The sequence below is a fragment of the Passer montanus genome, unplaced genomic scaffold, assembly GCF_014805655.1.
Source record: "Passer montanus isolate IOZ18808 unplaced genomic scaffold, ASM1480565v1 scaffold23, whole genome shotgun sequence".
Classification (NCBI taxonomy): domain Eukaryota; kingdom Metazoa; phylum Chordata; class Aves; order Passeriformes; family Passeridae; genus Passer; species Passer montanus.
Window position 1 is genome coordinate 319802 of NW_024366926.1, and position 17331 is coordinate 337132.

General features: G+C 41.1%; 2 protein-coding genes across 5 annotated transcripts in view; both read right to left on the minus strand.

The window, feature by feature from the left end:
• Positions 1 to 10640, minus strand: part of MMAA (metabolism of cobalamin associated A) — a 42468-nt gene extending 31828 nt beyond the window's left edge. For 2 of the 3 annotated variants that reach the window (XR_005627587.1, XM_039710437.1), the window contains exons 1-3: positions 10529 to 10640; positions 9745 to 9834; positions 7755 to 9314 (exon numbers count right to left, since the gene is read on the minus strand). Coding sequence is in view for 2 of the 3 variants with exons in the window: in XM_039710437.1 (XP_039566371.1) it covers positions 7755 to 7789 (35 nt within the window). In the remaining variant the exon portion in view is untranslated. Of the gene's footprint in view, positions 1 to 7754; positions 9386 to 9744; positions 9835 to 10528 lie in introns of those variants that run through there. The other variant, XM_039710433.1, reaches the window with a different exon arrangement.
• Positions 10036 to 17331, minus strand: part of SMAD1 (SMAD family member 1) — a 44385-nt gene continuing 37089 nt past the window's right edge. For both annotated transcript variants that reach the window (XM_039710431.1, XM_039710432.1), the window contains exons 5-7: positions 14858 to 15079; positions 12642 to 12898; positions 10036 to 11246 (exon numbers count right to left, since the gene is read on the minus strand). In XM_039710431.1, the coding sequence (XP_039566365.1) occupies positions 11103 to 11246; positions 12642 to 12898; positions 14858 to 15079 (623 nt within the window). In that variant the 3' untranslated portion in view covers positions 10036 to 11102. The remainder of the gene's footprint in view (positions 11247 to 12641; positions 12899 to 14857; positions 15080 to 17331) is intronic.

Genomic DNA, 17331 nt, shown 5'->3' on the forward strand with positions numbered 1-17331 from the left:
TCCTTTCAGAGGCTGAAATTCATAATTCATCTGAAGAACACAGTATCTGTTCTAAATGCTCATACAGAACACACATCTGAACAGAAAGTGAGGTTTGTTACTAGGATGGTTGTGAAAATCAATACATTCTTTAGCTGCAACTCATCCTTAACTACACAGGCATATGGAACAATGAGAAGAGGGGAAAATAGTTTTTCCAGCTTTATATTAAATCACTATGTGTCAGTAGGTATGAAAATACATTCAGATGATAAAGGCATCCTCACCATCTCTGACAGAATTCAGCTCTTCAAAGTTCAGACCAAGCCCTAAACACAGCACACAGCAGAAAAGCAGCCAAGAAAACATCAAGACCTTTGCTATTCCTAATATGCATTTTTCTAACCTGTCATTGACAATCTCCAATGACCAACTCCCCAAAACCTATCCAGATAACTTCTTAGTGTTTAATATCTTAACTGACACAAATTTCTTCTCCCTGCCCCTAGTATTAAACTGCACAGAATAAAATTAAGTCTAAGACTACTATTTCTTGTCCTATTCTTTGCAAAGCAAAGCAAAGGAATTTAATTCTTCTTCCCCAGAGTAGCTACCTACACATGCTTCAAAACCTCCAGGTTTGACCCTTTCAGCTAATTTTAAAGCACATGTTATTTACCATGATATTTTAGAACAAACTTAGTGAGCAGGCAGTTTCCTTGCTTGATTCTGCCACCACGCACACAAACACTCCTGCATTAGTTACTGATGACTGCAGTGTCTCAGAGCTCAGACAGCAGGGCAGCAAGTAATTCAGCAAAGGTTACTTCTGAAAACCCTTTGGTCAGCTTTTCTGGAAGACTACAAATACCTAATGATAGTAATCTAACTACATACTTTCTTAATTAATGCATTCTAAATAACGAAGACCACATTTTAAAGTCTGACCTGTAAAAGAAAACTCTTTTTGTTCATTGTGATCTAAGAAAAACATGACAGAACATACATTTTTTTCCATTGAAATAATACAAAATTAAAAAAACCCACCCAACTTTTGCCTCCACTTTAAGGCAATATTTTTAAACAGTAACTCTCAGATGCTTCTTGGATGAATGTTTTAAATCTTATTTAAAAAAGAGAACAGTGAATACTTAGCAAACAAGCAAACAACAGTTTTAAGAGTTTTAGTGTTAAAAGGTATCAGAGAAACAGTCAAAAAAAAAGAAGGGGCAAGAACAAAAATAATAGTTTAATCCAAGAGGATAATTTTTGTCAATTAGTTTAACTAATCTTTTCTAGCACTAATCTGGACATTCCACATGATCAATTTCCAAAAGATATAAAATCTGAAATTTTTAGCTTAATTATGCAAGAGTCCTGAGATTAGGCCAACTTTTTCACAGAATCATTGCTCATTCTCACAAGAGCCTTATGAAAGCATCATTAAATGAAGAACCCCTCAGGATTCCCAGGAAAACATGATGGAAACCTGCTGTATTTCTAGTGGAGTGACAATCACTAAAGGCAAGTGCAAAAGACGATATAAAATACACAGACATAACACATAACTGTAAAGCAAAACCATTTTTTAGAAAGGCAAATTTTAACCAAATAGTAGAAGAAACATTCTAACTACAAAAGTGATTACTGAGTGGAACAGGGTATGTAGGGAAGCTGCAAAATGCCTTCTAAATTTTACTTTAATCCTACACAAAGCTCTTCTGACCACCCCATACACCACTGAAAAGATGCACAATGCAGCCAGCCCCTCACCTGACCAACATTTACTGCACTTCTGCATGTGCAGAAGTCATGTACAAGGCTCAAACATGCTTCCAATTCAGCATTCCTGAAAGAATTTCTCGCAAAGCTTTATGCACCCAAAGTGATGTTTTAGTTTTTCAAAGTTATTTGCCCTCCCCTCACAGCCCTCCAGCCTTTAGACTGATCCTTTCAGAGGCTGAAATTCATAATTCATCTGAAGAACACAGTATCTGTTCCACTGTGAGATCTCTCCCTGTGGCTGGGTCAGCTTTAGCCAGAGGGAAACCACATGGAGCAAGTCCCTCCAGATTTTTCCTTTTCTCCCATAAAACTACAGAAGAATAATTCATTTCAGGGAGGTGGAAGGGAAGAAAGTGAAGCAGATCCCTGTAGTCCCCCTCTGCAGGTATGAGGACTTAAACTTCTCACCTGTTTTTATCCAGCTTTCCAGAAAAAAAAGACAAAAACCCAACCAAAACTATTCCTTCAAAGTAGGAATATTATCTTGCAGAATGTGCTTTCTCTAAAAAAGGGATATTTAAATTATTTACAATTCTATAATTTGTACTTTAGTAACAAACCTGCAATACCAGGTTAACCATCTAAGACTTGTAGTTTGGAAGCTACATTTCTGAAAAAAAAAAAAAAAAACAAAAAAAAACCCACACAAAAAAAATAAACATAATGCTTCAAAAATGCCCAAAACAACAGAAATTAAAATACCCCCCATACAACTGTTTGTGTACACTAGGCATCTTCTCATGGTATCACATGAGCTCATACTCTACTTTTTTCAAAAACCAGCTCTTTTACTGTGCTTTCCAAACTTCTGTAAGCATGGAGGAAGAAAGGTTGTGGAAAGAGGGAGCAGGCTACAAGTACTGAGAGGTAGGAACTTCACAAGGAGCCTTCTGTTTCTGCATTTGGAAAACTAAAACCAGACACAGGATATAATCCATAGCCCATAAATTTGAAAATATGGAAATTAAGAGTGCCTAATTATTATATGTGCCCCGAGAGGATATCATCAGTCTATTGTTACATTCCATGGTGTTCTTCTGGAGGAAATGAGGCCAGCTTTCACAGACACACTAGCCAGCACTTAGAAGTACACTGCATTCCACCTCTGACAACTGCATATTTAATTTGCTACCTCTCAGGTTTTTACTGCTTACTGTCATCAGAAACTTCAGATGACCAGACAAACCTCAGCCCTGCTTCCAGTGGTGCAGGTCCAGCCTTGTTCCTGTGCAAACACCAAAACCTTCACACGTGCAGGCTTTCACCCACAAGTGCTGTAGATAGAACATTTGTGTCTCAGATGGAATTTAGAGAAAAGGAGTTGAATGCGTAAGGCAACATCTGGTACCCTGCCCAAAACAACAGAAATTAAAATACCCCCCATACAACTGTTTGTGTACACTAGGCATCTTCTCATGGTATCACATGAGCTCATACTCTACTTTTTTCAAAAACCAGCTCTTTTACTGTGCTTTCCAAACTTCTGTAAGCATGGAGGAAGAAAGGTTGTGGAAAGAGGGAGCAGGCTACAAGTACTGAGAGGTAGGAACTTCACAAGGAGCCTTCTGTTTCTGCATTTGGAAAACTAAAACCAGACACAGGATATAATCCATAGCCCATAAATTTGAAAATATGGAAATTAAGAGTGCCTAATTATTATATGTGCCCCGAGAGGATATCATCAGTCTATTGTTACATTCCATGGTGTTCTTCTGGAGGAAATGAGGCCAGCTTTCACAGACACACTAGCCAGCACTTAGAAGTACACTGCATTCCACCTCTGACAACTGCATATTTAATTTGCTACCTCTCAGGTTTTTACTGCTTACTGTCATCAGAAACTTCAGATGACCAGACAAACCTCAGGCCTGCTTCCAGTGATGCAGGTCCAGCCTTGTTCCTGTGCAAACACCAAAACCTTCACACATGCAGGCTTTCACCCACAAGTGCTGTAGATAGAACATTTGTGTCTCAGATGGAATTTAGAGAAAAGGAGTTGAATGCGTAAGGCAACATCTGGTACCCACCATTCATCCCACATGTGGAAGCCAGTCACAACCATGTTTTCCAAACTTGTGTGGCACTGAAAGGTCCCCCAGATGGAGATGTTATGTGGGTTAGGCTTTCAGCTATGCTCAGTCCCTTACAAGGGCTGTTTCCTGTTTATGTGATGGGCAATGTCACATTTTTCAGGCATTTTAGATACAGTTGCAGAGAGAATGGATTTTGACTGGGTTTCTTGCATACCCCACCTGTGTCAGGCCATGGTAATTCCCAGCACAAGGAGACACAGTAATGTTTTACAGAACACAAGGGGTGACCAGAACATGGACAAAAAAAGAGGAAAGCCCACATATTCTGCATATCCTTTTATTCACCTTACTATCCAAGGAACAATAGTGCTAGAGGACTCAGACAACTCTGAAACAACGTGAAATAAGCACCAAATAAACAAGAACACTCATAGTGTGGTCAGGTGATCCTTTCCCCCCATTTCATCCAACAAAATGCTCACATGCAAGACCAGCCTCTGAGCTCATTAAGCTGTCAAGTTCCAGCTCTGACCATGCTTGGGATAGCTCCATGTAATGGCACAGCCACACCTCTGTCACCCACTGCTGCTGGCACAGAAATGGGCATTTCCTGTACTTTCACAGGTGATGGTAAGAAAACCTGGCTGTGAACATTCCTTGCCCCTGTACACACACAGATCTGTTTCTATCGCTTCTGTTGATCACTCACAATATGGATTAATCCAGGGCTGGTATGATTTCAGCAGATCTTGTGAGGGAATGGATGGCCCCTTACTCAAAGTACACACTGTCAAATCAGGGTCCCAAAACTCGAGGTTCCTACCTTCAGGTGACAGCTCAAACTGCTGTATGTGCCCTTGCCAACATTAAGACATCCCTGTGCTTCCCTAGGAATCTTTTTGAAGATGGTCAATTTCTAGAGTTTAGTGGTTTAATATTTTGATTGTATGCTGCTTTCCATCAGTGTAAGATCAAATTCAACTGAAGATCTACCACTTTATCTGTTCAAACTTGCTCCTGTGACCTGGTGAAATCACAGGGACACCTGAGGCAATGACATGATTCCTGAAAGACCAAGAGCAACACAGCGGGTCAGAAAATGGAATGGCCCCAGTGCCCAGAATGTATTCTGAATTAGAGCCATATCAATCATTAGCAGTAGGGGTACAAAGAAACCCCACACTGCAATTAAAAGCTACCCCATGAAAGAGTATTTACAGAACTGCTCTCTTAGCACAAGATAAAAAGCCAATTCCTAGAATTTTGAGTCTCCAGTGCATGCAGATCAAGGTAGCTTCTTTCTGTGCTGCTTGAGAAAACAGCATGGCCCAAATCCAGCATACAGAGGGATCAAGCTGTGTTTGAGAGGTTTGAAAAGTGTTTGTAGTCAAACCATCGGCTGAATCACGTTCAAAATGAAGCCATGCTTGGATCCAGTTTCTAAATAGTGCTGTTGCCAACACTATGGCCTATGGTGATTTTGACTTGAGGAGACTGGTCCACAAACTTGTAGAAATATCTGATGGGATAGCAGCCATCTTTCAGTCTTCACATGTTGATCTGAAAACACACAGGATTACCAATCCCTCGAGTATCAACAGAAGGCAGAAGTGAAGGGCTCAGAGATGAGACAGACCCCTGCTCTCCTGCCAAGAATCAAGTGATCCAAGAAAACAGTCAAGTGTTACTGCAGCACTACACACATCCAGTCTCATTCTCCTGCTTGTTCTAAGCTCAGCTCAGTAATCTAAAGGAACAGCAGACCGAGAAGTTCAAAGTTCTATTAGGAGAAAGGGGAAGGCAAAGTTATGCATACCATTTTTCTTTATAGAAAACAACGTTTTTACACCTTATAGGGACACTGGGGAAAGCTGCAACAGGAAAATTAGAATATGTTTTACAAAGGCAAACTGTGCTCTTCCCAGCACATCTAAGCAAGTGACCACTCCACATAAACCCAACTCTGAGCAAAGAAAGGCTGTAATACAATTATAGCTCATTTTCTATTTACTGTAGTACACAACTGTAAGTGGCAGGACTTTATCACTGCTATGAGATACCTTAACTCCTGTCTACAATCTGGAGAAAGTGACAGTGCTTATTTCTTCAACATTAAACTACAGCAGCCTCCTCTGAGCTTTAGAGATTTAGAGTCTCAGATGAGCTGGCAGGATCATGAAGAGAACATACAGATTTCTCAATTTATGCCTTAGTGTCAAGATTGAAAGGGGAAATCACAAGCCAATTCTTAAGAAAAAATTACCAATCTGCACACATCTGAATAAAAAAATCTTAACATTCCTTAAAGATGATTGAATCAAATTCCTGACTTTTGGACTGTTTGTAATATTTGGGAGTTTGTTTGACATTACTTTTGATTACTTTGGTCACACAAGATCAATTAACAACATACAGTGAGGATCATTTTTAACTGCAAGGCATTCATCAGACCTGCATAAAAACTGTACCCATCTTGTCCATTGCCTGCAACAGACCCCCTCAGCTCTGTAACCACATCAAGCCCAGTGGATGCTTACATTGTCAGCCTTACTGGAGTCACTTCTGTGTTTGCAACAGGCTTTGATCAGGAGGCTGCCTCTCCATCACACCTGCCTCATGAAAAACAGCTCACCTCACACCCCAGGGGACACAGCCCTCCCTGCTGAAGGGACTGCAGGTGGGGTGAATGAAACAGGAGCCATCTGTCAGATACCTCAATTAAACTGAGCAGAAGTGGGGAACCAGAGCCCTCTGCCTCAGCAGCTCCCAGCACATGAAGACACACAGACACGTGACCCACAGTGGCACAGGGAGAGCACCTCCTGGGAATGACAAAAAGCAATTTGCAGAGTTCAAAAAACAAGGCAAGTCATACAGAATATGGGAGGCACTAAGGGGAGCTTAAGGAATAGAGAAGAGAGAACATCCCCTGAAGGACAACATGGCAAGGGTGTCTCTCTTCACTGAGTTAAGTCAAGGACAGAGAGGGCCAGAGGAAAATACAAGCCATTTTCCCTTCCCTCCTGCACAGAATCACAAATGTATTTAAGAAAATGAACTGTGAGATGATGCGTGTAAAACACGTACTGCTCCACCACTGCTGGTGATGGTAGAGTTATGTTGTATATTTAGGCAAGCGTCCAGAAAAAGGTGACTGCCAGTTCATGGCCATGAATCACAAATCTCAAGAGTACACTAAGAGGCTACAGTGTGCTTCACAGAACAAACCAGCAGCAATTACTAAAGAGAGCACCAAAACACAGCTAACTTCCAAGGTGTCCATTGAAGGTTTAGAGTGGACAAGGCAAATGAAAAATCAAGGAGACAGGCACACCAAGAAAGGTCCACATCAATTTCAGACACCTCTACACAGATTAATGTCTTGAAATAATGATACTCACACGTGTTTTGTTTAGAGGCTAAAAAAGACAACTATAGTTGTCTTAAGACAATAAAGGACAATAGTTACAGTAGCAAAAGGAGTGATTTAGCAGCAAATTACTTTAACAAAGTAGACGGCAACACCAGGTTAGCAAGCATTAAAAGATCAGGCCAATGATTATGATACAGGATATGATAAAACACCAATTATTTTTTCCATACCTTCCTAAACCCATACAGGTAAGCATGGCTACCTCTCTTAGTCTTCAACAACTCTTTTAAGTGTTCAGCCGATCCTCCTAAATGATTAAAAAGTCATCTCCACTCAGGGAGAATTATTTGATTTCCAGCACTTAAAAGCAAAAGCAGAGATTTCAAAACACATTCAGCTCCATGGAATTATTTGTGACCATATATACTGCTTTTCCTCAATACAGATATCCCTGTCTTTTCAGTTTCTCCTAACAGAGACTTGTCTTGGCTTTTAAGTAGCATCTTCTCTGTTTAACTCTTGTTCAGGAGATTAAATGGAGGAAACTATGAGGAAATAAAACCAAATAAGCAACAGGAACTTACCTGGTTACAGAGCTGACACCATAGACTCTGTCCATGTTTTTAGTTCAACAGTCTCTGTAAGAGGTCAGCAAGAAATTCTTTTCCTTTTGTTCTTGTCATTTGCCTTTAAAAGCTTTCTGACTCCAACTATCCAAAGCAGGGCAAATCAGAAGGAATACTTCTTCAAAATGTTCCAAAAATTTTCACAACAGTCTGAAGACAGCAGTTGCTTCCTCTCAGGTAACTTCTGTCCTACCTCCTCTGTTTCTGGCTGTTAGTCTGTTGTGGTTTAACCCCAGCTGGTAACTAATCACCACTCAGTGGCTGCTCCTTCACTCACCCCAGGTGGGATGGAGGAGAAAATTGAAAGAGTGAAAGTAAGAACACTTGTGGGTTGAGATAAACACAATTTAATAAGCAAAGCAAAAGTTGCACACACAAGCAAAGCAAAACAAGGAATTCATTCACCACTTCCCAGGGGCAGGCTGGTGTTCAGCCATCTCCAGGAAATCCGGGCACCATCACACATAACTGTAACTTGGGAAGTCAACTCCATCACTCCAAACACCCTTCCTTCCTTCCTTCTTCCCATTTTACATGCTGAGCATGACTCCATATGTTGCAGGATACACGTTGGGTCAGCTGGGGCTGGCTGTCCCAGCTGTGTCCCCTCCCAGCTCCTTGTGCACCCCCAGTCTCTTCACTGTTGGGGAGGGAGGCAGAAAAAGCCTTGAATCTGTGCAAGCCCTGCTCAGCAGTAAGGAAAATATCCTTGTGTTATCAACACTGTCTCCAGCACAAATTCAAAACAGCCCCATACCAGTACTGTGAAAAAAAAATTAACCCAAACAAAAGCACCTGAGAGTCTCAGGTGCTACTCCAATCCACTCATCTTATTTAATGAAGTGCAGCTGAGATACTCCGTGCCCTCATATGAAGGTACACGTTTCCCTTGCACCTAGTATCTTCACATCACAAGCAAAAAGCTGGATAACAGATAATGAAAATATTATGTACCCAGCACTTCACCAGTATTATAGAAAAATTAACACCAGAAGGAACTCAGAAAAACTGGGATCCTGCACATCCCACTTAATTCAGATTACCACTGAAAGTTTCTGAGGCACTGCAGAGCTACTATTTTCTAATTTTAATCCCTATTTAGGAAAAACAGAGAGGCATTACAGCCCAAAACATAAAAGACAGCAACACTCAAAGCAGTCACAACATAAAACTGTCTTTTCTTACTCCAACGCTTTTTCAAAGTTTATCAAAACTTGCACAGGATCATCCAAATAGGAAAACATCCAAGTAGAAACACTCCTTAAGACTTGCATAATGGATGGTTACAGCACTAATTAAAAAAGAAGTCACTACCTCACAGCTGCATTCCATAAAAAGCAATGAAACTGTTAGGAACAGCTGGGAGTTTATGTAGCAGGGGCTGAAGATATCAAAAACAAAGACAGTGCCTGAGCAGCAAACAGCATTCTTCCAGTTTTTGGTCATGTCTAAATTTTATTTAAGACTTACATTTGTGCTATGACCACTTCTTTATGAAAAAGATATGTCAAACTGAACCTGAAAAGAAACCAAAAAACCTGTTCTTGGAATGTAAAAGTAGCAGGTTCTTCTCAATAGGTAACTTGTACATTATGGATTTTTTGCCCCTGAGCAAGGGGAGAATTTTAAATTTTTTAATTTAAAAAAATGTTTGTACTGAGCCAAGCTGTGGAATTAACTATAACAAAAAAAAAAATAAAATAAATAAACCACCAAAAAACCCCACCAAAACAAAACAAAAAACCCAAAACAAACAAACAAAAAAAAAACCCTACACAAACAAACAAAAAAAAAAAGGAAAAAAGAAGATAAAAAGGTGATATTGATTCATACTCCAAAAAGGGCTATTACTCATTACAGAGATAGATTAATTCTGTGCCTGGCTGAACACACACTGAGCTCTGCTGCTCAGCCTCCCCTTGCTCCTGAGTTTAGCAGGGCTACTAACCTGTACTAATCATTACGTCTAAGCTCAGCACATCTTCATTTCTAGTTGTTCCTCCTCCAAGACCACACCTTTATCTGGTTTGTTAAGAGTCTGCTAAGAAGTGGACAAGACAAGGTTTTAATCAAATGAAAGCAGTAACAACAGGTTTTATTCAAAATTTCCAGTAAAGAGGACCCACTAGTTTTGGAATAAAAGTACTTGAAAGTACTACAGCTTACATGAATATAAAAGAGCAAAGAGAAGAAAATAAACCAAGCAAAAAAAAAATTAAAAATATATATATTTTTAACGTTTGAAATAGACCCCCACAGGGATACTGAAGTCCTCCCGACAATTAACAGTTACTAGGTTTGGCAAAACAAGATTCTCTCACAAAATAAAAGCCTACTTTTGTTACATAAAGTGTATAAAACTGCTCAGTAGTTAAAGAGCACTCTGTACAAATTTGTCTTGAAATACATAGAGCTACAGCCTTCAAACTGCAGTAATTAATAATTTTGTCCTCTTCATGGGTAAAAGAAGCTGCACAGTTGCTTTGGGGGAAAAGGAAGAGGCAAACAGTCAGAACTAACAAGATGAAGCCACTATGAAAACAAAATGCACAACAAAATTCAGACCTCAGTTTAAACTAACACGCTATGTTTACAATATATTCTACATTTCAGCTGTCATTTTCCCCTCCCACCTCCCCCCATTCAAATATTCCTAATTCCTTTATGGTCTAAATCTAATTAATTTCTAAACTTTCAAATACACCATACATACATTTAGCAAAAGAACATACCTAACATTCTTACAGCAGTATGGTCAGGACACAATTTCAGAGACAGCACACAGTTATTGAGATTAAACCTTATGCTTGCTTTTACTTTTAAAGAGAACAGCAACCATCAGTGTAATGTTTCCAAGAAGTACTGAAGAGAGGCTGCAAAAAGCAGACTTGGCCAACATCCACTCTTAGCTCCAGAGGACGTGGAGGAAACCAGTGAGTGCTGAATGTAAGGAAGGAGAACCTTAAGAGTGACGGCTGCAGAAAAATCCTTCGGGAACTCTGTCCAGCACACTGAGTTTGGCTTTGGCTCTGTTGTCCCTCTTGTACTAAGCCCTGTAAATCAACTCCACAACAGTACATTACAATGTAAACTAAAATTCTTTATACCAACAGTATGTCAAAGGGGTTTATTTATCTTTGTTTTCTGAACCCAGCAGTTGGTCACAGAAGTCAAGTGTTTTCATGGCTCTTTTTCAGCTGTTGCCAGCTGAGGGGGGAAAAAAAATAAAAATGTGTGTCTGACTCATACATCTTTCAAGTACATGCAAGGCTCAACTGTTTCCAAAACGCAGGAGCTTGGGACCTTTTAAGACACTGAAGAAATAGGATTATGAGGAGAGCCCATCTGAGTAAGTACTTTATCCAGCCACTGAAGGGGACCATGGAGATGTATCTCTATCCAGCATGGAGTGCTCGTTACATCCTGGCGATGATATTCAGCTCCCCAACCCTGGAAACAGAATCATAAGTGGGGAAAGAAAAAACAAATCACCTTATATTATAATACTAAATACATAAAAAGTGTACTTCTTACCAAAATAGCTTTCAACATTCATTATCAGCAGGGTGGCACAGCACCCATAGCACCCACCAACTATTATCACATTTCAACAAACAAATCAGAAGCTAAAAAATCATAAATGTGGAAAAGTATCATTTCAGATCTCTTGGAATGGAAGTCTTTAAAGACATAACCTGTAGCAGTGCAAAATTTCCCCATACATCACTGCCAGCTGCCTTGAGATCCCTATAAAGCCTCAGCAGAGGGGGATATTCAAATCTTCTCTGCCAAGACTGAAAATAGAACAAATTGTGTGGAAATGCTGCCAAAAAGATCAAAAAATTCAAAGATGAAGTGATATGACTGATATGGAAATGGGGGTGAGGCATCTGTCTGACAAGAACCAAAGTATCATTCTCAGGATGGAGATGATAAACTGAGCAGTAAGTCAGAAGCATTCCTCCTTGGAGAAAGAGGGCATGGTCATCCCCCATCAGGCTGTTTGTCTACTTAAGACAGTTTTTGTTTCAGCTTATATCTGATTCTGTTACAGTGATTGCCAAAAATATGAAGAGATATTTAAAAGCATTCAAAATTGTTTTCTAAGTGAACCACTTTTGGGGCAGGTCTGAAGAGAACACTATGACATCTGCAGGTACAGTTTGCTCTGCTCTGTATTAATCCCTAATGAAGGGATTTCCCAGCTCTCAGCACAGCTGGCAGCAGCTCTGAACACTGTGCAGTGCAACTGGCAATACACAAGAGGCCCTGTGTGACTGTTTAGGCAATACTGCCCTACAACTCCATAGGATGCAGGGCTGTAAACAGCCTATTCCATTTTAGGAACCACGGTCTTAACATATCTGAAAGTTCTCATCCTCCCATCATGGAGAGGACTGCAGCATATCACCATCTTCATTTGATTACTTTCATTTAAGGACCAGCCCTTTCATATCAGTTCCTGTGCTAACACTCACACGGCAGCCACATCACAAATCCTGACCTTGCATGCCTTCCTAGAATAGAAGGGTATGCATATTATTCTAAATAATGACTGCACTCCTAATTTGGGAGTTGCTGGTCAAGATTTAGAAGACTTAAGAGAGGAAATATCTTCTGTAAGTCACCTCAAGCTTTCTAAGTATGTGGCTCAGATGATTTTCTATCCACAAATACTTCATTTCACTAAGATCTGTCTCAGACTTAACGAGGAATTCCATCCTTAAAATTCAACAGCCATTAACAGGCCAATGAAGGGACTTACTGAACCATTCAAAATCACTGCATTAAGAAAAAATAATTTATGTTCCTTACAAAATAATGTCAAGCAAATTGCCCACATACCTTTACAAAACTCATCCGGAGAGTGCACATCTTAGTAAGCTCATACACTGTCTCAAAGCCATGGTTCACGGACTGAGCCAGGAGCTGAGCAAACTCTTGGTTATTGAAAATCTTCAGACTGCAGCCACTGGGGATTTTGCAGACCGTGGTGGGATGGAAGCCGTGGTGGTAGTTGCAGTTCCGACTTTGCACAAAGATGCTGCTGTCGCTCAAACATTCAGCGTACACCTCCCCTCCAACGTAGTAGAGATGGACACCTGCGAGGAGAAGGTGGCAAATTCACACTCTGTGTCTGTTTTCATGCTCTGCCTCCACAGAGATAGGCTTCTGTTCAAAGAGATAAACCTTAATTACATATCAGAGTATCATCTGTCTTCATTCTTGCTTTTCTCTTTCATCAGCAGGCAATCTGAAAGAAGAGTATGTATGCATGTATGTATGTATGTATAGGGAATCTACATGTTGTATATTCAACAACACCAAACTAGCAAGCACAGTAGTTTTGATGCCTTCCATTGGACAATCTGACCACTCAAACTTTTTCTCATTATATTTAAGTGAAGCAGTAACTGGGAATGCAAGCAGAGAGAGCAGAAACCTGCTGCATCATTTGTAGATACTGAAGCAGCCTCGAGCTCGATTCTCTGGAAAAGCCTTGAATGCTAGTTTGGGTAGCCTGAGATTTGTCAGCTAGCTTTAATTCCAGAAAGCTAGGTGGGAAAAAAAAGGCCTTTGTATTCCTCAGACCTATCTGCCAAATGAGGGTACACACCAATTTTTCAGTCCTCTCCCCATCTAGTGCCTGCTCCTTCACCTGTCATCCACAGCAGCAAAGCCCCAAAGAAGTAACATACAGAGAACCTTTGTGTTAGTAGGAGTCAATTCTAAAGGTTTTGAGAAAGCAAGAAAATTTACCTTCTGTGCTTAAAAATGGTTTATTTGCTACTTAAACCTTTCACCTCCCACAATGTCACAAATCACAGAGGTAAACATGGAGAATTAGAAAACTCGACTGCAGTCCAGTAGGAAAGCCTTGATTGTGCTCTGTCATGTAAGATTTTGCCACTGACTGTGAGGGTAGATACATACTCCCACCTGATCTGCAAAAACATTTACGGCTATGTCTTCAAGTTTGGGATTTACTCCTCCTTTCTCAAAGACTAACAGTTCTACTTCACCATTACTTGTACACATTTACTTATTGAACTGCATGCTTGTCTCTCCCACGCTCTGCTTTGGTACACACGCAGTTAAGTGCTTCAGCAGAACTCTGCCTGCAGCTGGGTTACTCCTAACAGGAAAAATGAATGAGGTGTTAAATAAATATCCTGATACTTGGGAAGATGGATGGGGAGGAAAAGAAGGAAGAAGTATTAACACTTGAGTGGCACAACACAGGTGTGCACTACTGAGAGCTGCACAAGTTCTCATGAAGAGAAAAACTCTCCAAACTGCGGGCTCAGACTTGAGGATCTGACAGTTCTCTTCAGCTTCAGCTCTTTCCTCCTCTTCATGAACTGGCACGTCTACCCCACTGCTTGGGCATGCTGAACCCTCTATTGTCTCAGAAAATGTACAGTTTACTAAAACTGTAAATACCTAAAAAATGTGCCTTGCAGGAATAGCCCCACTGCAGGGGGCAACATCAGCTTTGCCTGCCACTTGCATTACAGGTGAGTTCTCAGAAAAGAGGAATAAAGGTGAAGAGTTTCTCTTTTGCAAGACTGTCACAGACACAGAAGGGAAGCACAAAATTCCCACTGAAAGAATCACCAGCCTGTGAAAAATGCATTTGGAATAAACTGTTTTAGCAGGTTATCTCCCAAAATACATGCTAGGATAGTTAACTTACATTAGAACTAAGGCTAGCTAAAACATTTGGTGCCAAGAACCACAATTTGGATTTTCATATACAGCAATAATCAAGATAAATCAAGACATTTCATTAGACAAACTGCCTTAACCTCTAATTTACATTTCGATAGCCTTCAGGCAACTAAAAATTGATTAAGGGTAAAAGCTTCCTGTAATTACAAACCAGGTAGGAACAATACTTTGTTTATAAGACTAGGCCAGAAAATTACATGTTTACCAACACAAGCACTTCTCCCACATGCTAGGGAAGAGCAGTTTACTCTTGAGGGAAGTGGCCCAGGTTGTCATGTCTCAGGAAACACCACCCCCACCCAGAATGGATGGCCAGATCCCAAACTCACCTTTGCCGATGTGCCGCCTCGTGTTCTCAATGGTGGAGTTGCGGTTGACGTTGGAGAGCAGCCCCAGGCAGAACCTGTTCTTGTTGTTGGAGGGGTCAGTGAAGCCATCCACCAGGATGCTGGTGGAGGACGCGTGGAACGCCTCCCCCACGCGGTTGTTCAGCTCGTAGTAGACGATGGAGCACCAGTGCTTCGGCTCTTCGTAAGCAACGGCCTGGACATCTGGAAAGGCACAGTGGAAACCTTTCTTACTATTGGCATTTACCAATATTGTAGATGAGATGTGCCTTAGTGTGTTTGGCCCCTGCTGCTGAACCAAATAGCAGCAACTGTGGTGTTTCACCCCAGAGACACCTTTGGCTAGCTGTCAGTCGCAGCTGGGCACGTAGAGACAAGTCCGGGCATGCTGGAGCTCCGGTGGAGGCGGGATGGCGCTTCCTCCCACACAGGTCCACCACTCAGGTTTCCCTGTGCCAGAGAAGCCTGAAGGCAATGGTGAAGGAAGGAGTCGGTTCTGACGGAGGGTTTCAATCCAGAGCTTTTATTCTGGCCTGCAGGCCTCTGAATCTAGCAACAGAACTGCCGATCCTGTGGTCTGCTCACCCTTTTACCGGGGGAGAGGGGAGGGAAGGAATACGGGGACCACCAACCGGGTACAGGAGAGGAGGTCTTAAGGGACAAAGGACACCTGGATGGCCCAATGCCCCCCAGGGGTGGGGGGCATCTTTTGAATCTGCCCACCAGGATTGACAGACAGTACTCAGCAGGGGTCAGGGTGGGGAAAGGAGAGGTGATTGACACACCTGGGGAAGGAATCTTCATAGAGAAACCCGGGGTATCTGAGGCAAACCATGACATCACACCACAACACCTTACAGCCCAACAGTGCTGGAACACAAGCTCAAGGAGAAAAGAGTCCTAACCCGGCAGATTTGGGCTACACAGAGTAAAAGAACTTCAACTCAAGACTCAGAGGAGACAAAGGCTGGCACTAGGTATGAACAGAAAGGTATAGAAAGCTCCTGAGCACATCCCAAGCAGTGCCCCAATATCCTTGCCCTGTTTTCTCACAACATGCTACACTGCAGGCCCAGACAGCAGAGAAATGCTGTAACTCTACAACTCAGCTTTCTTTCCTATTCAGTAGATGGATTTTTACTTCAGTTCATTTTACTAACTAACTACAAGTCACCTGTTTGCTTACTGCAAAGTTGTATAGCAACAGGAAGAATCAGCATCACACAACTGCATCAAAGACCATTTCTCACTTTACAAAGTACAGCAGGGCAGCTTAAATATCCAGTCAGCAGATCAATCTTCCAGCATTCAGAGCGTGACCAAATCTTTCTCCTTTGGGTTTTTTGGGAGAATGGTAGGAGACTTCAAAAAACCCAAGAGAGATTGGTATTTGTCTGCAGAACATACCTGAAGCAGATCCCCAAATAAAAGGAGGCTACTGAGGGGTTGTGGTTGCTTTATGTGTGCCTTCTTTTAAATGAAAGTCACTATTTCACTACTAAGACTAGAAAAGTTGGACTTGCTGCTCAAACACCAACTTTGCAGATCCCACTACAGGGCAAAGTGCTAAAATGACAATCAGACTGGTACTATGGGAACACTTGTTTTTTCTGGCCAGAGGTTTCCTTCTCCTAGCTTCAAGATTTTACTGATATCAATCAACTAAGATTAGTGTTCATATTTTCCTCTGTTCACAGATCACATCACTATGAGTTTCTGTTACAAAAACAAAAAACCGGAAGTCCCCTTCAAACCAGCACTACACAGTAGATACAGAAGGTGGCAAATAATCAAGAGCAGGATAACACATCCTACATCACTGTGGCAAAACTTCTGAGCACAGCCTTTACTGCTAATAACTTGCTTAAAAACACTGGTAAAAAGCTGATCTTTCCTGATAATCTGGCACTTTCTATCCCTTCACATCACTGTTGAAAAGGAAAAAGAAAAGAAGAAAAAACAGTCTTTAATTATTAGTAAGAGGTTGCTACATTTTTAATTCCCATAAAGATGCCAGCAATTATCAAAGCTGCAGCTTTGCCCCAGTTCTCAAAGTCAGGAAGAAATCTTGCCAGCTGGCCATTCTTACAGAATTAATCATATCTCTCTCACACAGATTTCATACTGACTTCCTTACATTTGCTTTAAGTCATGCAGAGCAGGTGCGTTTAGTCTCTCTATTCCCAGCATGGGCCAACAATGGAAATTACCCAACTTCATTGACAGGATGCAGCTTGTTAAATCAAATCTCTTAAGACTAACAAATCACCATAAAGAACACGCTTCTACAAAGTTTGCAACAAAAAATGGTGCAGTAAGTTCACAGTAAAATCTTTTCTTCTACAACCTGCAGCAGATTTTTTTTAAGTCGTGCTATCACAGCATACATATGTGAATAATAAACATGTGAAGGCACCAAAAGTCTTTCTTTTTAATGAAGGGACAGAGAGGAAAAT